General features: G+C 38.0%; 1 protein-coding gene across 1 annotated transcript in view; it reads right to left on the bottom strand.

Moving 5' to 3' along the window:
- CNOT1 (CCR4-NOT transcription complex, subunit 1) overlaps positions 1 to 23,834 on the bottom strand; it is a 135,791-nt gene that overhangs the window by 25,359 nt on the left and 86,598 nt on the right. Inside the window, exons 22-40 of the mRNA XM_006863578.1 lie at positions 20,299 to 20,377; positions 19,745 to 19,975; positions 19,066 to 19,206; positions 17,981 to 18,160; positions 15,797 to 15,913; positions 14,998 to 15,108; positions 14,587 to 14,664; positions 14,254 to 14,431; positions 13,049 to 13,179; positions 11,591 to 11,887; positions 10,809 to 10,949; positions 10,611 to 10,715; positions 9,881 to 10,000; positions 8,348 to 8,539; positions 6,477 to 6,619; positions 5,433 to 5,541; positions 5,160 to 5,329; positions 3,686 to 3,917; positions 1,319 to 1,567 (exon numbers count right to left, since the gene is read on the bottom strand). Of these exons, the coding sequence (XP_006863640.1) occupies positions 1,319 to 1,567; positions 3,686 to 3,917; positions 5,160 to 5,329; positions 5,433 to 5,541; positions 6,477 to 6,619; positions 8,348 to 8,539; positions 9,881 to 10,000; positions 10,611 to 10,715; positions 10,809 to 10,949; positions 11,591 to 11,887; positions 13,049 to 13,179; positions 14,254 to 14,431; positions 14,587 to 14,664; positions 14,998 to 15,108; positions 15,797 to 15,913; positions 17,981 to 18,160; positions 19,066 to 19,206; positions 19,745 to 19,975; positions 20,299 to 20,377 (3,004 nt within the window). The remainder of the gene's footprint in view (positions 1 to 1,318; positions 1,568 to 3,685; positions 3,918 to 5,159; positions 5,330 to 5,432; positions 5,542 to 6,476; positions 6,620 to 8,347; positions 8,540 to 9,880; positions 10,001 to 10,610; positions 10,716 to 10,808; positions 10,950 to 11,590; positions 11,888 to 13,048; positions 13,180 to 14,253; positions 14,432 to 14,586; positions 14,665 to 14,997; positions 15,109 to 15,796; positions 15,914 to 17,980; positions 18,161 to 19,065; positions 19,207 to 19,744; positions 19,976 to 20,298; positions 20,378 to 23,834) is intronic.

Below are 23,834 nucleotides of genomic sequence, written 5' to 3' on the forward strand. Positions count from 1 at the left end.
CAATCCACAATAAAAACCTTTAAAAAAAAAAAAAAAAAAAAAAGAGTCTTTTTTTCAACAACTCACTGACCACATTCAATCATGCTTTTTTACCTTCCTTGGCTGCACAAGACCTTTTTAAAGTATTGAAAAGCAAAGGTGTCGGCTTGAGGACTAAGGTGTGCCTGACCCAAGCCATGGTATTTTCAATAACCTCAAAAGCATGCGAAAGCTGGACAATAAATAAGAAAGACCGTAGAAGAATTGATGCTTTTGAGTTATGATGTTGGAGGAGAACATTGGAAGTGCCATGGGCTGCCCACAGAACCAACTGATCAGTTTTGGAAGAAGTGCAGCCAGAATGATCATTGGAGGCCAAGACGGCCAAACTTCGTCTCTCATACTTTGGACATATTGTCAGAAGGGACCAGTCACTGAAGAACGTTATCATATTTGGTGAGGTGGAAGGTCAGAGAAAGAGAGGAAGACCCTCAGCGAGATGGATTGGCCAAGTGGCAGTATCAATGGGCTCAAGCGTGGCAATAATAGTGAGGTTGGCCCAGGATCAGGCAGTGTTTGGTTCTGCTGTGCATAGGATTGCTATGAGTCAGCACCGACTCGATGGCACCTAACAACAACAAGCCCCACAGTAAAGAATATATACTGACTAAAAAACTGGTACACTGCAGCAATGTATTTGTTTTTTCTTTCTCTCTGAATTTTAATGCCTTTACAAACATCCACTGGTTTTACTAAAGTTCTAGAAATCAAAATGGGTCTTTTATATTTTACCATGCTACCACAATTTAATAATCATATTTTACTGGTCTGACATGAAGATGAAAAGTAACAAATGGTTTAAAAAATCTGATTCCAAAATCTCAGTGGCTTTACACACATATTTATTATATCAGTTGTTAAATATTCAAGCTTCCTTTTCAGAAATATCAAGTCAACAAATACAATGTCACTTTTGGAACAGAGCTGCCAATCTATACCTGTATTGATGGACACTTCTAGACATCCCGTTTACAATGTATCTGTGCATAAGGGTAAACCTTGTACTAACAGAGTATCTTCTAGTGTATTCATAAACTAACATTAACATACTGAAACACATTATGCATTGTTTCTTTTAAATTTCAGTTAAGGTACTTACACTCTCTCTCTTTTGTTTAGATTGATAGTTAGATTTGTATATTACCTATGAATTCAGTTTTAGGATAGAAAGGGGGATGCTACAATAATTGTGTTTTGTGTTTTGTTTTGAGGAGGGAAAGTAGGGCCACTGACATAGACTTCCAGCACACCATGACAAAGACAAGAAAGGATTTTAGACCTTGTTCAGCAGATTGATCTTCGTGACAGTGTTGGTGGCCTCCCCTGAGTGCTTCACCAGCAGGGCAATGAGGCGGACAAAGGCATCCAGGTTGTGGTAACACTTGGCTCGGATCATGGTGGGATTTGCAGCGGGATTGTGCTGCTGCTCAGCCTGAGCACGGTAACTGATCTCAACACACATTTCTGTACACAGACGAAAGAACCTTGTTATGAGGTCATCTGTCTTCAGGATTCCTTGTTGGTGCATCTGCCATGGGAACAAAAATGTGCAGAAGAGACAGTGAGCAAAAACAAACGAATAAGGTTCGTATAGCTTTAATATTCACATTGAAGAGGTTTCTCTCATTTCTATTGTCACACTTATATTTCTCACTTCACTAGAATGACTTCTCCTCTAAGGAACCAGTACAGAGTTCCTGTTTAACGGAGAATAGACATGGAAAATGAGAATGAGATAATATCATGGCAATTAATAGTAGTCAACAGCCAAAAAATTTAGAAAACGAACTATGTAAAATAAACCAACTTTAAGTAGTCCACCACTGAGATCATACAAAGACATGCTGGACAACACATCTTTCTCACATGGAGGAGACTAAATTACATATACTTTGCTTTCTCCCAAAAATTTACGGTAATTTTCTCTAGTTGACATACTGATAATGAAACTAGGTGGAAGCTTTTGAAACTCTTAACTAGGTTAACCCCCGAAAATTAAACATAATTACACAAGTAGATACTAAATGAAAGTGTCCAGAGATCACATCCAGGTATTTTCATGCAATAAATTATTACACTTAAAGTTGAAAAGGCAAGGATATTTAAAAGGAGTCTACGATTATGACATGTGATCTAGAAGAAAAAGCAGAGCGGGAAAAGTTGTTAGGCTAGGACCCAAAAAAGAAAAAGACAGTGAAACGAGTGTTACAGCTGCAGAGGAAGAAGGCAGGCAATGCTTACTAAACAAAGAAACCAAGACTGTGACTCAAGTCCAGAGGGTTGTCTTGGAAATCATAAAACAAATAAACTGTTCCTTGATATGCAAGAAAACAGCTTAATTAGTAGGAAATCTAAAAAACTAGTAAGAGAAGAAGGAATGACGTCTCATATATAAGAAAAGCAAATTCTCAAAAGGGTGCAAAGGAGAACAGAAAAGTGTAATGCATTCTGTGCACAGGGAAGGAGAAATGAGAGCAGATAAGCCAGCAGTAAGAGCTGAGACAGCTGCCACATCCATACCCATGAAATAACAATGATCACAAAAACCAAGGGATTTGAATTTCCTCTATGCAAATCAGAGATCAACTATAGACACATTAGCATTGTGATTTTTATGGACAATGTTATGTTTTGTACTTTCCTAGGTCCTTTTTTTGGGGAAGAGACCTCCTTCAGAATGACTTACTAAGTAACATTTGTCTTTGAAAAGTAAATCTGATTTAAATTTTAAATTCTTTTAAATTCAAATCAGCTCTTCCCATTCAATTTATCATTTATTTGAAACAAACCTAATCTGTTATCTTTCTTTGGTTGATATGCATAAGTCTTTGGCCTCCAATCAAAGATATATATAATGGTCAATTACAGAAATAAGGTATCTCCCACTCAACAAACAACAAACATTAAAAATAACTGTGCTGTTAAAGAAGTCCTAAGGTCAGTTCAAGAAAGAGCAGACCTCTATCAAGAACATTAGGACACAATGACTTCCTGGTCCTTCCTTATTAGTCCCTCACAGTGGCTAAAGGTAGCCAGTAATGATCAAAAGCAAAATGTTAAATGGTATCTCTTCATCCTAGTCACAAGAATTCCTGTCAAACCTTTAGGGGTCTGGTTCCTAACCCTCAAAAAAATAAAGCCTAATTTAGATTAAACTGAGTGAAGATATATACTGGTAACTATTCCCCAAAGGAACATGGTAGTAAGTTTTAGGTAAGTTAAGCTACTTAACTCAGAAAATGCAATAAAATGCTCTGTCATTTGAATACTTTGTTTTGTTATGTTTAATTTTTTTGTTTTTTATGAAAAGTTTTGTCATTTATTAGCCCGTGCTGATTATCAAGCTAGTAAAGTTACTATATTCATTTCGTAATTTAATGACTCAATATGCTCTGTACACTGAAGTTGAAGGGATGAGTAAGAGCTATGGCTGGGTGGAGAATATTGACCTTACTATTGCTTAGTAATCAACAATGAAAAAACAATCAACCCCATCAATGTAGCAGAAATGATGAGGGCACTTTTGGTTTGCATGAGTATGGAGGTAACTGTCTGGCCACAGGTACATAATACTGAGCTTTAATAGTGGAGGCATCACACCCTACTTATGTTGAATAAAAAGCACCTTTCTTTCCAAAAGCTCTACCTGTCCAACAAACGCAGAGAAAGCTTTGGTACTGTCACGGCCAGCTGCTGCTGAATGGTAGAGATTCACCCATTCCCTCAGAAGATACTCTGCCTTTTCCCTCAGGCCTGGAGGATCATCATACTCTGAAGCTTGAGAGATCCCAGAATGCATCATAAAATTAGGACCTCCGTGAGCACGATCAATCATTGCTTCATAGTTGGATCGCACTACTTCCATCAGCTGGGGCAATCTAGTACAGTAAGCAGAAGATAAAAATCAGTCTACTCATGGTTGTGATTTCACAGATATGCAGTTTGGCAATTTGTTTATTTAACAGAAACCACAAACTGATAATCACTTAACCAATTCCATATTTACACAAAACTAGTGGTGTGGCACTGTGGGTTAATGTGCCAGACTGCAAAGCTGTTTGAACTGCAAGGTGGGTGTTTGGTTCAAGCTCACCAGCTGTTCCTCGGAAAGCCTATACAGGGTCGCTATGGCTCGAAATGGACTGGACAGAACTTAACAACAACAACAACATCCTTGTGCTTAAGGAGTCCTGGTGGTGCAGGCTCAGGTTAGTGGTTCAAGCCGAGCAGCTGCTCTGTAGGAGAAAGATGTGGCAGTCTACTGCCATCAAGGTTAACTCTGGAAACCCTAGGCAACAACAGTTCTAGTCTCTCCCACAGGCTTGCTATGAGTCAAAATCTTCTCAGCCGCACAGGCGATTTCGTCTTACACTTTGCTGCGTGTTATGTTCTATTCAGGTCTGCTGACTTAAAAGGATACAATGCAAATGCCCACCCTCATTAAACCACTTCTAAACCAAAAAAACCTGGTGTGGAACTGGAGGATCAGCATTGGACTGCTAACCACAAAATCAGCAGTTCAAACCCACCAGCTGCTCCTTGGAAACACTATACAGGGTCGTTTTGAGTTGGAACCAACTCTATGACACTGAACAAGACCAAAAAAAAAGGCAGTGAAGGAACTGGTGTTCAGAACTAAGAAATGTCACCGCATGTCTACTATGTGCCATGTTTTCCTCATGTTATTTCCCTTAATTATCAACAGAGATAATATTTCCATTTTCTACAAAAACAGAGACACAGGGAAGATAAGTCATTTGCATATAATCACAAAAGCTTTGAGTGGCCACACCAGGACGGAAACCTAGGACTCTGTCATCAAGTCTAGTATTATATGTATCATGATACAAGGGGGCTTGGCTTCAAGCACCCATGGAGTCCTGGTGTGGCACTGTAAGATAAACAGCAGGCTGCTAACTGCAGGTTAGTGGTTCAAACCCACCAGCTGCTCCTCGGAAACCTTTATAAGGTTGCAATGATTCAGAACTGACTTCACAGCACTAACAATAACAGTAACAAAGATCCCTGTACGTTGAAGAACAAGCAATCACAACAGGAAATGTTAGTAAGTTGGCCCATTCATTTCCAAGGTTTTCTCAGAAGACACAGGGATTCCTCACCCTTCTGGAGCATTGCCTCTGGAGTGTGCATTAATCCTCATGAGGGTTTCAATGGTGTGAAACAGATCTGCCTCAGTAACATGGGCAACACTCCTCTCATCCACCAGCAGAATTTTTACCAACTGCATAGCAAATGCCACAGCCATGTAGTTTAAACCATTCTCCATTGACTGCCAACAGAGAAAGCACAATGTAAGAATGGTAACATTTACAGCTAATACACATCCCAACTAACGGAGTTCTTGTTTCTGCACAAGTGAAGCCCTTTCATACCTGAGCAAGGTGAAGATCATACTGCTGCATATTGACCAGATGATTACGAATCAGCAACTCCACAGCCTCCACGTTGTATTTATATTCATCTCGACACTCAATTAGGCACCTAGAGAAAGTCACTATTTCTGTATTCATATAGGCTTAACCATACCATATTGGGTAAAAGAAAAGGCTGTTTATCCAATGGAGATGACACCTTGAGCATTGACAGTAAATCAGTATCAAAGTTTCAAAACAATCAATAATAAACACAAGTATCCAGTATTAAAATTCAGGCTTTGCTATCAAAGCCTAGAAAACAGGATTCCATTTAAGACATTTAAAATTTTAATCTATGGAACACCATAACTATGGCATCAATAAAACCTTCTATACAAATGGCCTATAATTTAATCACCAAAGTAAAATATTAGATATTCATCAATAAGATTGCATCAGACAGAAAAAAAGGACAACCATTTAACAATTCTCCCTACTCACAATTAGGAATTCTAATTATTCCATTTGCCTTCTGGGCAGAAAAGCTGGGCTTCAAATCAGTTCAAACATGGCTGATGAAGCAAGCCAAAACAAACCTAAATTTTTTAAATTTGGGTGAAGTGGAATGGTAGCCAAAATGGGAAAACTCATGGACCAAAGTCCTGAAACTGTAAGCCCTTACATGAGACAGATGGGGGAACTGGATGACTGCTGGCACTGTGGACAGTGACAAACACTGGAGGCTGCAGGGGTCGGTCACCATCTTTGGGGCACCACTTTGGGACTGACTCAGTCAGTCAATCAACAGATTTGGTTGCTATGTAGTATACATGCGTCCCTTGTTTACTAAGAGGGAAGTTAAGTTTACAGATAAGAGTCAATACTGAACTTTCCTGTTCTAGTTCATGTACATTTTATAAATTCAGATCCATTCCATTTCCCTTCACCAACAAGACTGAAATGAAAAAAACCAGTTTAAAGCTCTGAAAATTTCTGGACATAAGGAAGGCTGTGCATATGAAGACACAATCCCATAATTTCCATTCTGAGATGGACACTGACCTTGTGATCTGTTTGTTACACCATGGAGACCCATATGCCCGACCATCCTGCAGAGCTTTTAAGACCAGGAGGTGGCACTCCCTGTAACGCAGCAGCAGGTCAGCATCAGCACCACTAGTTGCATCGAGCAAGCCCTCTACAGCCTATGGAAGAAAAGAAAGGATTTAGCACAATGGAAAAAGGTAATTCGGCCCAAATATCAAACTATAACACACTTCTGGAAAGTGGATAAACTCTTCCATTTTCTAATATTCTTTCACTAATCTCACACACAAACTGTAAATTTTACCCAACTCATACTTATTCTGTGTTCTTCATTGTCATAAAAGGCTTCTCTGACTCCCCGTGTCAAAATCCAAAGCTCCCTACTGACTTCCACATTATCCAGGTACTTGGATCAACTTTGCCAACTTGTTTGTTCTTCAGAATCGAAAGGACTATTTTTAAAATAATATTAACTTCAATAATATTCCTAGAAAATCTTTCTCTAAGAAAAATCAAACACTTCCTATTTTATCATTTATAACTTCAATGGCTATACTCCATACTGGGGAAAAAAGCATCTGCTTATATAAGCAAACTTCTATTAATTTAAAAAATGTAAAGCATAACTGCACTAATATGTAGGTAATGGTGCAGTGTTTACAAATCTAACCTTTTGTAAAAATAACAGTGTAAAGACCAACTTTCTACAGATAAAGACACAGGGTGGAAAGGCAAGGTTAAAAGGGAATAGCGGTAAATACTATCAAATAAACAACCCTGCAATACAAGTGTTCTACAAGTAGATACATGGACAGATACAGAAGCTGAACAAGAGGGAGAATGGGAAGATACTCAACAAATATATAAAGGTATACATGGGTATTTACCTTTACTGCAAACACATCTACAAATGTGGTAGAGCATACAAGGGGCAACATTTTTTAAGAAAACTTTCTAAACATTATCAAACACCTTGAGTTGTTGGGTCTGGGAGCTAAGGACCATAGTCTCAGGAAACACCATAGTCAAATCGCTTAACATAGTCCACAAAGACAATGTTCTTTCTGCATTCTACACTGACGAGTAGCGAAAGGGATCTTATAAATCTCATAAGCAGACATCTACAGTGCAACTACTGGTCTCTCTATGTACAGAAGAAAGAAAAGTAAATCCAAGAGACTTGGAACCAATTAGTCCAAAGGACTGATAGAACATGTGAGCATCAGTCTCCATTACCCTGAGGACTAAAGAACTAGATGGTGCCTGTCTACCACTATCAACTGCTCTGAAAGGATCACATTAAAAAGTCCTGGATAGAGAGGCAGAAAATGTGGAACAATACTCAAAATCTGGTCAGAGTGTGAGACTGGAGGAACATGAGACTACGGCCCTCAGTTGCCCGTCCGGACTGGAACAGAACTTACTCTCATGGCCCAATTTTTAGCCAAGCAGCACATAGGTATATTGCTGTTGTTGTTAAGTACCGCTGAGTCAGTTCTGACCCACAGCAACCCTGTATAGAGTTTCTGAGGAGCAACTTGTGAGCTGAACCATCATCCTTGTAGTTCAAACTAACTTGCAGTCCTGCGCGTGAACTCACACAGCACCACACCAGGACTCCAACAATAGTAATGTGTGCTCACCATGAATGGTCAACCATTCAAGATCAAAAGGGCAACATTTAACTAAGGACAAAGTTCAGAAGAGTTGGGAAGAGGGGTGGAAAGGAAATAAGAACCACAGAGAAGAAGGGGGATAGAGCTGTTGTTACATGGAGGGAACTGCAATTCTGAGATGAAACAAAGTCTATTATTTGTCAAACATAAAATAGACCATCTGTTCAATTCATAATAAAAAGTTTCAAAAAACAAAACAAAAAAACTAACCTTCTGAAGCAATCCAAGAGCAGCTATGGCATCCCGAGAATTTCGAGATAATACAACAACCTCCAAAAGACTTCGAAGAGCTTGAGCTTGAGGGTTCATGGCCAATGTTGGTGGGACAGCATGCAGATGCTGTTCCAATTCTGTAATGCACTTATCGTAAATCTGAGCTACATCATCTGTTGCCCAAGCTTGCTGTTTTGAGAAGAATAACAACCAAATGAGATAAGTAAAATAAATGTTTTTTTTTATTGGCATGTGTATCAAATGAGATGTCTATTGCTATGTTTACTCCTATATTTATATTTTTCTTCAAAACATGGTGGGGGCTCTTCCATACCCCTAACAATTCAGTCTTAACACCATTGAAGAGGCAGTAAAAGGCAGGTAGGGGAGAAGGGAGTTTCACATGGCAATGGAAAAGTCATCATCATAATCAAGTGATCACAGAGAACGTCAATAATGGACAGACTGTGATCCCTTATGGCATCTCATAAGCTCCCATGGAAAAGACTGCTTGGTTCAGCTGTCACAGTCTGACAAGACAGCGTAGGAACAAAGCATCACTTCTGTGCTGTTACTATTCTAGATGGATGGACTGAGCGAATCATGCAAAAACTACCAGAGAAGTCCAAATCACAGGACATTCTAGAAAATTATGTGTGGGGTTCAGAACTAGTTGTATTTACTTATTACTAAAACGTGAATGAGGTCTAACTAAGGATTGTTGTTGAATGCTGTTGAGTCGTTTCTGACTCAGCTGAGGAGTGGCTGGTGAGTTTATAGCATTGACCTTGTAATTAGCAGTCCAATGCTTATTATGACACTCCAGGACTCCCAAGAATTGGATGGTAGTAGCGTAGTGGTTACAAAATCGGGCTGCAAACCGCAAGGTCAGCTGTTCGAAACTACCAGATGCACTGCGGGAAAAAGATGAGGCTTTCTGCTCCCAAAAAGATTTACATCCTCGGAAACCCTGTGCAGGGTCACTATGGGTGGGATCCGACTCCACAGCACATAATAGCAACAACATGTTAATTTCCTGATTTTAGTAGTTGTACTATAGTTATTTCCATAGGAGGATATCTTTTTTAAAAAAAGTTCTCCAAAATTGATTTAAAACAAACAAACAAACAAAAAACACAAAACAGAACAGGGGAAGGGGAATATCTTGAGGTTACCACATATAAATTCTTCTCATTAGGCAAAAAGTGTGAGTTCAAATTTAAAAATAACACACAAAACAAAACAGGGGAAGGAGAATGTCTTGAGGTTACCATATAAATTCTTCTCCTTAGGCAGTAAGTGTGAGTTTAAATTTAAAAAAAAAAAAAAAAGCAACCTTTAATCAATTCGAATACAAAAAATTTAAATCCCCTTATTCTGTCATGTGATCTGATACAAAGAACAAGTACACTCAACAACTGTGGGCATTTCCTCCCATGTTAAAGTCTCTGAAAGCAAGTAATACATTAAATGATAAGACATTGCAATTAATCTATAAAACACTGTATTTGATTTAAGGCAAGTATTTACCTTCATGGGCTGAGCTAAAAATCCTGTTGGCTGACTTAAGTCATTTGTAGGCAAAAAACCAGGCACATTGCGTGCAAACTCTTCATAAACAGCCAGCTGTTTTGGGTCCACACCACCAACCTTGGATGAAGAAAACCTATTTTGAGAATATTCACTCCATAATTAAAGGAAGCTTTTTGGAAAGTTGGAAGTTTCCATGGGGGCATCCACAGGTTCTGAGATGGGACAATGGCAGCATGACTGAGCACACTCACCCTCTCGCACACATACACAAACTTTCCAAAGAGCAGTGTTCATGCCCCAAGTACGGTTGAAGAATCACCTTCACTATCAATTTATCAAGTTTGGCTCCAATTGGAGCACGTCAGTCTAATTCTCCACTGGAGCCGGCCAAGTGACCAGATGTCTCACCACCCTGCCAGGACCATTAAACAACAGTCACTAAAAAGACAAATACTAAAAAATGTGAGCGGGAAAGCTCAAATTGGGAAACATAAAAATAACTAACAGGCCATTGAACTCTCTACAGCAGCATTTCATCAATTTTAACGGAAACCTAGTCTCATACCTGCTCCATAGGCAACCTATAATGAAATACTACAAAAATTAGAGGTTTCTCAGAAACATTAAACAACGTGAACTGTTTTCCTGGTGAGAAATCTCAAGCAATAAGAACATAAAGGAAACATGCATGGGGCCGGAAGGGAGAGACAGAAGCCCAAATACTCACTTTCAGCCTGATTTGCTCTGGCATCCGCTCGGCTTGGTATGTTAACACAACAGGATCACAGTATCGGCGCCCTTCCTGCCTGGCATGTTTTCTCAGCTCAAATTCCTGCAAACAAAAGAAGTCACTGAGGTTCTTGTTATGAGGTACTTTCTTAAATCGAAAAAATACATACTTAAAAGTCAAATGCTAAAAACTTACAGTTGCTAATCTCTTGTCCATCTCAGGTCCCGCTTTTTCTACTGCAGTCTTCTGAATAAAACAGCAAGCTAATTCACAATTGTCCTGAGCTAACTGAGCAGCGGCCTGATCCATCATTTCCCTTTGCTGCGGGGATGCAGTCTATTTAAAAACACAAAAAAGCTTAAGGCATTCTGTAGATAGATAGCTTAGGAGAGTTAAAAGTGCAATGCATTAATCAAATAAGTTACAGTTCCAAGTACTGGCTCTATTTAGGACTCATTAGCTCTGGTCCTTGAATTCAATTTCCTCATTGGTAGAATGAGAAGAACATCTGCCCTTAGCATCTTTATCAGGTGGTTGTTTAGATGGCAAATAATATGAAAACAATTAAGTATTATAAACCATGACATCTCAGACTCAATACCTATAAAGTCAATGAAGTAATTGTCAATGTTAAAAAATATATATGCTTTTCTTCAAACTAACAAACATTTGTATGTGAGGAACCTTCAAAAAGTTCATGGAAAAATTCCATTATCTTTTAATTCTATTTTTCCAAGAATTTTTGACACCCCCATGTATCTACGTTCTATACAGGGAACACACAGGTATGCTTTGCTAGGGACGCAACAAGCAGGCATGATCCTTCACTTATAAGACTTTATAATCTAAGAAGAAGGAAGACATCAAATAAATAAGGATATTACTCAAATATGTGGTAATATCCATTACTATAAGAAAGAAAAAGAATCTGACAAGTATTACTGAGTTTTACATTACCAGGGAAATAATCAACTTACACGAAGGGCTGAGGCAAAACTGTTTTTCAGGTTGGTAGAGATGCTCATGAGCAAAGGTTCCCTGCAAGTAATCATGGCCATTCCAGCTGTCAAGTTACGCATCATATGATGAGCTGCTATTCGCATTCGGGATTCCTCAGAATCCAGAGCAAAATCCTTCCTGACTATTTGCTCACAAGTAGTCATGGCAATCTTAATCGACCTATCCACCACAGGATGGACTAGCTCCTGGACAGCCCGTTCAATTGCTTGACGCACACACTGCTTTAACTGTGGATGGGCCTGGAACAGCGGAATCTAGGTGGGGACAAACAAGCAGCTTACTTAAAAAGTGAAACCAATTTCTATCAGAAACCACACCCATGATTTTACAATTATTTCAAGGTCAATTTCTACTTAAAATTAACCAGTGTAAAGAACGCTGGAAAATAATTACATCAAGGAAAAATCACTGAGCGCACCCTGTGGTACAGGATAATAGTCATGTCTTAGACTTTTCAAATCCAAGTTTGAACAAATTCTTCACTACAAGATGCATTACCTATTTCCTGCTCTGTTCACATTTATGGCTCAAGTACTCTTAAAGAAGTGTGTCTCAATACTCCCAATTAAAGGTAGGAAATGTTTAAAATATTCATTGTGAAAATATAAAAGTAATCAGATTACTGGTATAAAAGAGAACTACAATTTTTCTATGTACACTTATTTCAAAAACTAAGTGCTACTACTATATATAAAACCATGAAAAGACAAGTTACAGTAATTGCTTTAAAATCCTTTCAAGTTCTTTTAAAATGAAAGCGCGATGATGTAGTTAGTGATGACAGTTTTCTACTTGTGAGCATTTCACTCTCTAAAAGACAAAAACACCATGAAAACTCTAGGTACCATAATTGGGATAAAACAAACTAAAGAGAAACAATAAATTATCATCACCCTGATTCTTGAGCACAGAGTATGAGAAAAAAGATTGATGGGAGGCTTTAGACCTAACTGTATCCCAGAAACAAGCCATGTCAAACAAGTCCCATTTTCAAGACCTTAAACTGGAAATTTTACACACACACAAAGATAAGCTCAGTTTTCAGACAGCTACCAAAAATAAAAGGCTTAATATGATACTGAGGCAACAGGATAAGGGAAATAAATTTTTAAGAGTTGTAGAATACGTACATATAGTAAAGGTAATCTGACTCGCATAAGGAATTTTCAGAATTTTAATGCCTGCTGACTTGATTTTTTAATATTATAGATTTAGGTATGAGGAACTAATATTAACAATGTCTAGTTACAATGACCATTTTCAGAGAAGTGAAAAATACTCCAACTATAATACACAACATTTCTTGATTCCTGCAACAATGCTTCTGACCGAGGATACCAGAAGGCGAGAAAGAGAAAAGGAACAGGTCACAAATTAGGAACTTGGGCTATGGAGGTGAAGGGTTTTTTGCTTACCGTTGGGTTTAGAGTGATGTGTGGTGCCAAGCCTGCGAGGGAATACACATTGATGTCGTGGTAGCTGTATTGTGGCTGGGGTGGAACTGTGGCTGTACAGGTGGTGCTGGTAGCTGCTGTCGTAGAAGTTGCTAAATGTAAAATAATATTATTACAAAATCTAGTGGGCATTGAGTGGTCAATATCTAATATAAACTAGCTGGATTACCAACTAGATCACAGGTGCCACATCTTTTCCACTCTAAATACCACAAGGGAAATTCTTTTACTAAACCAGAGATTTGAATGACACATGTAAACCTCTAGATAACACAAAAATTAGTGAGGGATCATGACATATTAGCAGGTTCTGGCCTCGTAAAACAACCTATGCTACAAAACCTCACTCTCTGATTTCACCTATGTGCTTTCACTTATAGAGGGCTGACAAAGGAACACCAAGATTATTCGAGGCATGTCTCTCCCCAATTCTTTAGTATCTGCCATTCCAACCTTCTGACCCAGTTCACATAACCCAAAACCCCCTCGTAGTTCTACCTGATGTGGCACTTCCAGGTTTAGAGAAAACACAGGTGATCATGCCATGCAACTGGTTTCTGAACTCCTAAACAACTAAGAGATATAACCCTGCCTATTGTGATATGAAGAATAATTGATGGATTGCATTAGTTAAGTATATAGCACATGTAATGTGTGATAAAGCACTAGATCAAAAGGTCAATTTGAACCATAAAGTCAGCGGTTCAAACTTACCAGCCGCTCCTTGGAAACCATGTACAGGGTCATTTTGAGTCAGATCTGACTCAGTGGCACTTAGCAATAATAATGCCAATATGAGGTGAGGTAACAGCTAGCATTACTAACTTCCTCTTAAACAATTTAGAAGGTTCACCTGAAATCATAGTTTCAGTAACATATAATGTGGAACAATTACAACTTGCTATGAACACAAAAATGTACCATTTAAAAAACATTCTGATAAGGAGAGGGCTAAACTTGGGAACCCTGATGGCATAGTGGGTTACTGTTGGGCTGCTAACCACAAGGTCAGCAGTTCAAATCTACCACCTGCTCCAAGGGAAAAAGATGAGGCTTTCTGCTTCTGTAAGATTTACAGCCTCAGGAACCCTATACAAGATCGTCACAAGTCACAACTGACATGACAACACACAAGAAAATCAGCGAGACTATAACTTGCAACTCACTTGTGGTTGTAATAGGAGGAAGTTCTTCTGGCTGCTTGACATCTTTCTTTGGAGCAGAGAGTTGTTCATCCAAATTCTTTAGACGATCTTTATCCTTTAGGAGGTTTCCTGGTTTTAGTTCATTGATGTCTAATGCAAGGTTCTTGCAGAGCACCTCAATCTCAAACTTCAAGTTTAACTATATACAAAAGTTGATTAGAATTTTAAAAGGGAAAAATTTAGCTTTATTAGTAATATTCTCTATTCTTACCCAGTTATCATGCTTCCCCCAAATGTCTTTACTATAATTTTTAATAATTTCCAGGCAGAACATGTTCCAAGAAAATAATTTACCTTTAAGTCATGTTCCTGATGTAGTTCAGCTAATACATTCATAATTGCCATGGTCCAGGGGTTTGGTGGTCTAAAAACCTAAAGAAAAAGCTATTATGTTAAGATGTCCAAAAATCAACCTTTACTTTGGATTACTTAAAACATTTAAGGACCTAGACAGCTATGGGACAATAACAAAATCTCTTAAGCCTTCCACCTATACTATGCCACATTTCAGAAAAAAAAAACATTAAAAATCCAAAACCACCCCTTATAAGCACAATCTTATTGTCTTAACTGGCTACACAAATTGCAAATCTGAGCTCCACTAAGAAAAAGCGGTTCTGTGGTTACAGGGTATAATTTCTTGATACTGTGCTAAAACAACCAACTCCTAAAATTAGCTATCAATGAAATATTAAAATTACTCACCACACTACGAATACTAGACTCTAAAACTTTGGCAACAAAGGGTACTACATAGAGCAATTCTTGCTGTCCTTTAACGTAAGCCTCCAGCAGCAAAGATTTTACATCCAAGTCCTAGAATAGGAAAAATATTTTTTAAGGCTAGAAATACGTTCCAAAGCTATCACAAAGAAAGGTACCTTGCCAAGCTCATCCCAGAAATAGGAACCAACATAATATGTGATGACTGTCTTAGAAAAAAGAGGTGACAATGACCTCTTGCTAAAACCTAAATACCCAGTCATCGAGTTGATTCCAACTCATAATGACCCTCTAGGAAACAGCAGAACTGCTCTACAGTGTTTCCAAGGCCATAAATGTTTACAGAAACTGACTGACCCTTCAGTTAGCAGGACAACACTTAATACACTGTGTCACCAGGGCTCCTAATAGGGTACCAGGAGCATGAAATTAGGGGTTTTAAATATGCCAAACTCTTATAAAAACCTAATAACAATGCTAATATCCCCAAACAAGTTAAGACCGTTGGACATAATAGACCATACAACAAACTAAACCCTCTGCCATCCAGCTGTCTCCAACTCCTCCTGACCCTAGTGGACAGAGCAGAATTGTGCCATAGGGTCCACAAGGCTGTAAATCTTTATGGGATCAGGCTGCCACACCTTTCTCCTGCAGAGTGCTGGTGAAGTTCAACCACTGACTTTTGGGTTAACACTCCTAGACTAACTGCACACACCAGTGCTCTGTTCCTTCAATATGCTATATAAACAATCTTAAATTTCATTCAACTGAAACTCACAGTGTGTAGGATGGGTTTATTTTTAGCTAGTGTGATCATTCCTAACCAATGACCCAAGTTCTTCAGCAAAGAACGATCTGAGAAATTGGCTGCAGCTTTATCCGATGTCAGGAGCACCTAATAAGAATGAGAATGAAATTATGAAAAAACATTCTCTGCTAAATGTTTGAGAATTCCATTACCCAACTATAAAATGATGTTACCCAAGAAGCCAACCAATTTTGAGAAGAGTGTCATAAAGCCATCCACTCCATATATTATGACAATATGATTTTGCTCTGTTCATTATCCAACAGTAACACTTCTACAGTTTTACACAGGTATAGATTTCAAAAGGTACACACTGTTAAAAGGGCCATGTATCCTTCAAGTTTTTTAAAATTCTGGTAACTCTAGCTGGCTCTGAAGTAGATCCAACTTGAAATCTCTTTGTAAAGCTAATACGTTAAATCCAGACACATCAAACTACTGTTAAGCATAACTTCCTGACAGCGGGCATATAGAGAGCAATGTAACAAAAAAGATCACCAATTGCAGTCTTTATGCATCCCTTATCCAGGTCAATATATATCTCTGGCAACAACCAAAAATAACTTTCTGTAATAAGGTACCATATTGCTTACACACTTCATATGTATAGAAAATCCATTTCACAGGGTTTAGTTATGCTCATTTTTCAGTTCTTATTTTACTAAGGGGGAAAAGAACCATCACAGGCATGCTTGGGCAACACACACCCCTACCTTTTCATTTACGGCTACATTAAAATCTTTGTTTAAAAGGGAAAATCTTGAGAATTTTGCTTCAGAGTATCTGGAAACTTTTAGGCATCCCAGTTACTCTTGTTATCAGAGATCATCTAGTACAAGTGGAATGTGACTATGTCCCTTCCTTCCTGACAGCCACAGCAGAAGGGCACCGAGGCAGCTGTGCAAGCAGGAGAGCCAGGGAATGCTTTAGCACCACAGCGTAACCAAGGATGGGAACCACGACCATCCATTGGGTTAAATATAGTGCTGGTTCCTAGCCACTATGCCAAGTTCTTCAGCAAATAATAATCACAGATGTAGGCTGGCTCACACTGCTTTTTGTTCTAAAATGTATTCCTCATTAAAAAATAAAAATGTGATAAAACAGGTGTCAGCTCATTACGAACAGTTGATCCGTGAAAGAAATTGCTGAGAATCTTAGACAAAATATTCTACTAATGGGTTAAAATTCTAGAGACATTTGGCACTTGAAAACTAGACAACATACAAGCATACATTTCACAGTTTTTACTAGCCAGAGCTATTAAAAACTTAAATGCCATTAGCAGTATTGTATTTCTTTAAAGCTATGTCTAATTTTTTTTTAAAAAAAATTTTTTTTAAACAGTGATTAGAACATACTGCAAACAATATTGGTAGGTGGGGAAAGAAACACAGTAGGTGGTATCATATGCATAGTTTTAGAATACGCAAAGCAATACTTTAGTTGATATATATAGCAAGTTGTTGTTGTTAAACCCATAGCGACCCTGTATAGGGTTTCCGAGGAGTGACTGACTGGTGAGCTTGAACCACCGACCTCGCAGTTCAAAAGGCTTACGATAGTAATCATGCATCATGGAATGGTGAAAACAAATTCAGGATTAATGGTTATTTTCAAGAGTAAACCATACATAGGGCTATACATATGAAGATTAAATTGATGAAATTTTCAATTTAACTTAAAAACTTAATTTTCATTTATCCAAAACAGGCAATACACAGGGAAAAACAAAAATCCCACTGACATAGAGCTGATCAGAATTCATACTAAGCCTATAAAAACAAAGTAGAATTGCCAGATAGGGTTTCTAAGGCAGTTAAATCTCTGTGGAAGCAGACTGCCACATTCTTCTCCCATGGAGCTACTGATGGGTTCAAATCACTGACCTTTCAGTTAGAAGCCAAACACTTTAACCACTGCTATAGGCGGAGTCCTGGTAGGATAAACACTAGGCTGCTAAGTGCAAAGTCTGAGGTACCAGCCACTCCTTGTAAACTCTATAGGGTCACTAGGAGTTGGATGACTTGATGGCACTTAACAATAGGGAAAACGGCCACATCCAAAATAAACCAAAAATAAAACCCACCTATACAATCAGGTATTTGCACATTCAAAGAAGCAATGAATGGAAATATGCAAGTCAACACTTACTTTGATGTTTCTGTAGGTCTCATTGAGAACCATCTTGTTAAATTCAGGATTCTTCAGTGTGTCAAGAAAGTTTGAATACAGACTGTGAAAATTTGGCTCAATACTGACTCTCTTCATAACAAGGTATTGTGAAACCCAGGGCATAAATTCTTCCTTCACAGTTTCCTTTAGCTCTTCAACCTAGCCAATCAATATGAGAGGGGAAGCATATGTTAAAATATAATACAGGTTATATTTCTATGACCCACACAAGAGCACGTGTCTCCATGCAATATTAATTAGATGCCAACTCAGGATGCCATGTCTTTGCCCCACATCAGAGATGCTACATACTATGGTCCACAGGAGTGCAGTCTGTGGAACTGGGTGACAAAGACTGAAATATCTAAGGTTACCTTCAGCTTTGAAATTAGTAAACAGAGAGTCCCTGCCATCAGCTTACACACACCTGCCTCCCCCTTTAACGTAAGAGGACAACACACCTAATACCAGAATTATGTTTTTCTAAATTTCCATTTCTGGGAATCATCTATAAGCTTGAAACTACTCTTTTACAAAAGGTATGCTAAGGGTCTTAATTCATGGAATTTTTGCTCCCAAATTAGTATGTTAAAACTTTAAAAGATGGTACTTGTACTATATCTTAAAATACACTTACTTTATCTAATTGGCTAAAACTGGAATTTCCAAATCCTAGAAGATAATTTTAGAAGAGACGTATCGGTCTTAATGCTGTTTTTACCCCCATAAGACTGTCATGAGAGTATGCCATTGTTTGAGATACAGAATATATATAGCAAATATTATAAATGATCTCTAGGAAGAGATGTTAAAAGTACAGGTAAAATCTTCCATCACTAAGAGCTTGTGAAGGTGATTTTAAAAAGTCAACAGCTTACTGTAAAAACAATACATTTTAAAGTGTTACTTAACATCCATAAAAGCTACAACCAACCACTTCACTGGCGTTCACAGTTCTTTCACTTTGATTCTATCCCTGCTAACTTGAAAATGAGTATTAAAACAAACCTAAAAATAAACTCCTCTAACCTATTAGGGGGAAAAAAAGCATTTGTATTGCTCACCTTTTGAGTCATATTTGATTGAGAGAGATTGTTGAAGATAAAAGCAATTTTCTCTTGGATATTTTCTGGTGGCTCCACAATTCTCTCAGTTTGATCTGTGGCCACAAGCAATGTATCTATATTTGTAGTATTAATAGAAGGCTAAAAAAGAATAATAATAATAAGGTACATGAATGAAACAGAGGCTGAACTGCTTGCTTGACAAGTGCCAAAAGTGAATGTATACAAGTTTCCTCAGGGAAAAAAAATATACCCACGGTATGACTGCATCCAAAGCATCAAGTAAGAATATGGATTGAATTAACATAAGTGATTGCCTCTGGGAAATTTTGTGAGATTTTAGTGATACATAGAGAGAAATGTTGGTCTTTATACTTTTCCTTTAATAAGCATGTATTAACGATAATGGTAAAATATATGCCCACTAGTGGACATACTAAGGAGCTCTGGTAGCGTAGTGGTTACGAAACGGGCTGCGAACCGCAAGGTCAGCAGTTCGAAACTACCAGCTGCTCCACAGAAGAAAGATGAGGCTTTCTGCTCCCGTAAAGAATTACAGCCTGGGAAACCCTGTTCAGGGTTGCTAAGGGTTGGAACTGACTCAATGGCACTTAACAACAACAACAGTGGACATACTACAACTTAATAAATTCTGGAGGAATGAAAAAGACCTACTTACTGGCACATCTTTCTTAAAGCTGACTCCGGTTGGCCTGGTGACTGTAACCGTTTTAGCAACAGTGGTGGTTGTTGAGGTGGTTACCATAGTGCTAACCTGACCAGCAATAGGAGCTTTTGCTGGAAGCTGGGCCTGAGCCTGGGCCTGAGCCAGTGCAATACTTCCAGGGGTAGTGATGGAGCCTTGCATTTTCACAGGAGGATCTCTAGACTGCTGCCCATACTCAATATACTATAAGGAGTTGGGAGGGAGAAACACGGTTAAAAAGTTTATAACATAAATTCAGACATCTAATTTACGTTCTCCTCACGATTCTAAGAGGGGAAAATAATTTTACAGTACTCTTGGTTCATTTTTTTTGTCTTATTTGAAAGCCATTTACTTTCCATTACCAAGTTGTAAAATGAACAACTATGTATACCTAGATCATGTCAATCAATCATTAAGAAATCTTACTGCCTTTCCTCACAAATCCCAAATTAAACAATCTAGAAATAGTGCCAATAAATAAGCCTAAAACTACTAAAGAGATTTTAGACATAGAAGGCACATACCTCCTGTAAATGATGTGGGAATTGCATAAAGTGACTGATGGAAGCCAAGTGCTGACAATACTGGGGATAGTCCTTCAATCTGCAAACCAAGTCATTCATTCATTCATCATGTCACATAAAAATAGAAGCAGAGATAGAAACAAATTCTTCACATATGCTATCAAGATACTTTTCCCCACGAAACACTTGATTCAAAGCGAATTTAAAAAGGGACTAACACAGAAGTAGACTGGGAAACACAGTTTCACCAGGAAGAAAATATTACCTACCTATATTTTGTTTTTCTTAACATCTTATACAACTGACATAAAATAAACTGTATAGAGTCTTGTTATAGCACTGTGGGCTAATGCGACAAACTGCAAAGTTGTTTAAACGGCAAGGTCAGCGGTTCAAGCTCACCAACTGCTCCTGGAAACCCTATACAGGGTTGCTACAGGTCTAAATTGACTTGACAGCACTTAACAACAAAGAAGGTGTAAAACTTGATGTTATACATGTAACCATGAAATCACCACATTCAAAATAGTAAATATGCCATCACTCACAAAATAGTCAATTTTCCTCCCATTTTCAGAAAACCATTCATCTGCTTCCAACCACTAGTTTGAATTTTCTTTAATTTTATAAATGAAATCACTCAGCGTGTACTTTGGGGGCAGAAGGGGTGTTTCTGGCTTCTGTTATTCACATATTTGGAGATTTAGCCATATTGTTGCTTATCACTAATCCATTCCTTTTTATTGCTGAGTATATGTATAACATACCACAGTTTATTTACCTGTCAATGAACAGTTTTTGCTGCTTCAAGTGTACAGACTTTTATTTCATTTTCTCTTGGGCCAATACCTGGGAGTGGAATGGCTGGGTCATATGATAAATATACACTTAACTTTTGGGATAAACTGTCAGTTTTCTGAAATACTGTATCAGTTTACATTCCCATCAGCAATATATGAGAGTTCCAGTTGTTTCACATCTTTGCCAACACCTGCTATGGTCACTTTTTAAATTTCAGTCATTCTAATAGATATGTAGTGGTGTTTCGTTGTGGTTTTAATAAGCATGTAAAAAAATGCTATACATTATTAGTCATTTCATTTTCCTGATGACTAACAATGTTGAACATCATTTTACAAGCTATTTGCCATCCACCTACATTCTTTGGTGAAGTGCCTATTCAAATTCCTCACCCATTTAAAATTGAATTGTTTCTTTATATTGTATTCTGAGAGTTCTTTATGTATCCTGGATTCAAGTCCTTTATTTGGCTTGTGATTCAAAAACAGCACGTTCCTAATCTATTAATTTTTGGTATTATAGCATGTATTTGAAGTCCTGGTGTGGCACTGTAGGATAGTAAGCACAGGATCACAGGGTTGGTTTGAATCGCACGGTCGGCAGCAGTTAAAATTCAACCAGCCACTGCTCCTCAGAAATCCTACATATGGTTACTGTCAGTTGAAATGGACTCAAAACCTGAATTTAGGGAGGGTTGTAGCTCTGTATAATAATCACTAGCCTGTGAATCACAAGGTCAACAGTTTGAGTCTACCAGCCACTCTGCAGGACAAAGTATGAGGCTTTCAACTCCCAAAAAGATAGCCATGCCTTGGAAACCCCATACAGGGTTCACTATGAGTCAGAAACAAGTCGACAAAATTTAAGTTCTTCATCATCATCATCATCATGTGATTGGTGATGTATTTAAGAAATCTTTGTTCATTCATCCAAATCTCAAAAATCTTCTTTTAAAAGTTTAAATTTAATGTATTATTTTTAAATGTTGTTTTTTTTTACAATTCCCAGTCTTTTTCCTCCTAAATTTTATTTTGTGTTAAGAATCTGCACAGCAAAACCTACAGCAATTCAACAGTTTCTTAATGTACACTTTAGGGACATTAATTACATTCTTGGAGCAATGCAACTCTTCCCACTTTCTTTACTGCGATATTCATCCCTCATAGTACAAACTCACAGCCTGCTAAGGTTCCTTTGTAATCTTTAGAGTGTGATCATATATAGGCAGCCTATTAAGAGCATAATGCTAAAAGCAAACTTTTTATACTTGCTAAATTACACTACTATTCAAATTTTAAATTATTTCAGGGGATATTGGTTTAATATTTAAAAGATTATCTCAAGGCATAGTTTCAAGGGCTCATCTAGCTTTCATCACGGCACCAGAAAGTCTAGAGTACATGTGAATTTGAAATACTGTTCTACATTTTCCCTCCTTTTCTTCAGAATTCTTCTATGGAATATTTTTATCCAAATGTTGAGTAATGGTAGCCTAGAACGATCAAGTTCTTCTGGTCTCATGGCAAAGGAGGCAGTTGATAATGGAGGCTATTAGCCACACATTCCATTTCCTCCTCCTATTTCTGACTCTTCTTTTTGCTGTTCCAGGTGAACAGATAAATTGTTGTGCCTTGGATGGCTGCTTGCAGGATTTTAAGATCTTAGGCACTACACAGGAAACTAGAAAGAATAGATACCCTAAATGCATTATTAAGTCAATTAATTAATTGGGATATCCCATGAAATCATGATCCTAAACCTTCAAACCACGGAACCAAATTTCACAGTTACTTGGCTGTACAAACTAAACTAGCCTCAGCAGCTACTTCCTTCTTTGCGTGTGTGCTTTTTGCTGTTGTAATATGCTTGCTACACAACTTTTGCCAATTTAACTTTTTATAGGTATACAACTTAACAATTAAAATAAAATAATGTCATTTTTAAAATCAACATTACCCTCCTTTTCCCCTTCTCCCACCAATTTCAGGTAACCACTAATAAGCTTTGTGGTTTTAATACACTTGCCTCTTCTTATTTTTTTAAGTTAGGTTATACAATATTTGTGGTTGACTTATTTCTATCAGCATGTCTCTAAGCTCCACCCACACTGTAGCAGACATCAAGATGTCTTATCTCCTACTGACTGAGTAGTATTCCACTGTATATAGGCACATTTTGTTTATTCTTTCATCAGTTGTTTCCACATGTTGGCATTTTGTAAATAATGCTACATTAAACACTGGTGAGTCTCTGCTTTCAAGTCTATACTTAGCAGTGAGAATGCTGGGTCATAAGGTAGTTCTACGGAGTCCTGGTGTAGCACTGTGGGTTAATGCACTGGACTGCAAGATTGGTTTGAACTGCAAAGTCGGCAGTTCACCAGTCACTCCATGGAAACCACACACACGGAGCTCTGATAGCGTAGTGGTTACAAATCGAGCTGCTAATCTCACTGTCAGCAGTTCAAAACTACCAGCTGTTCCACGAAACAGCCTCAGAAACCCTATTCAGGGTTGCTATGAGTCAACACGGCACATAACAACAATAAATATATAGTCACTAGGGTGGAACTAATTCAACAGCACTTATAGTAGTTCTATTTTCAGTTTTTAAAAACTGTCAGTGTGATCCACAACAACTGTACCATTTTACATTCCCAAAAACAATGGGTAAGGGTTCCAATTCCTCAATATCCTAGCCAACATTTGTTATTTTCAGTTTATTCTGTCTGTCTG

The sequence above is a fragment of the Chrysochloris asiatica genome, unplaced genomic scaffold (assembly GCF_000296735.1).
Source record: "Chrysochloris asiatica unplaced genomic scaffold, ChrAsi1.0 scaffold00055, whole genome shotgun sequence".
Taxonomy (NCBI): domain Eukaryota; kingdom Metazoa; phylum Chordata; class Mammalia; order Afrosoricida; family Chrysochloridae; genus Chrysochloris; species Chrysochloris asiatica.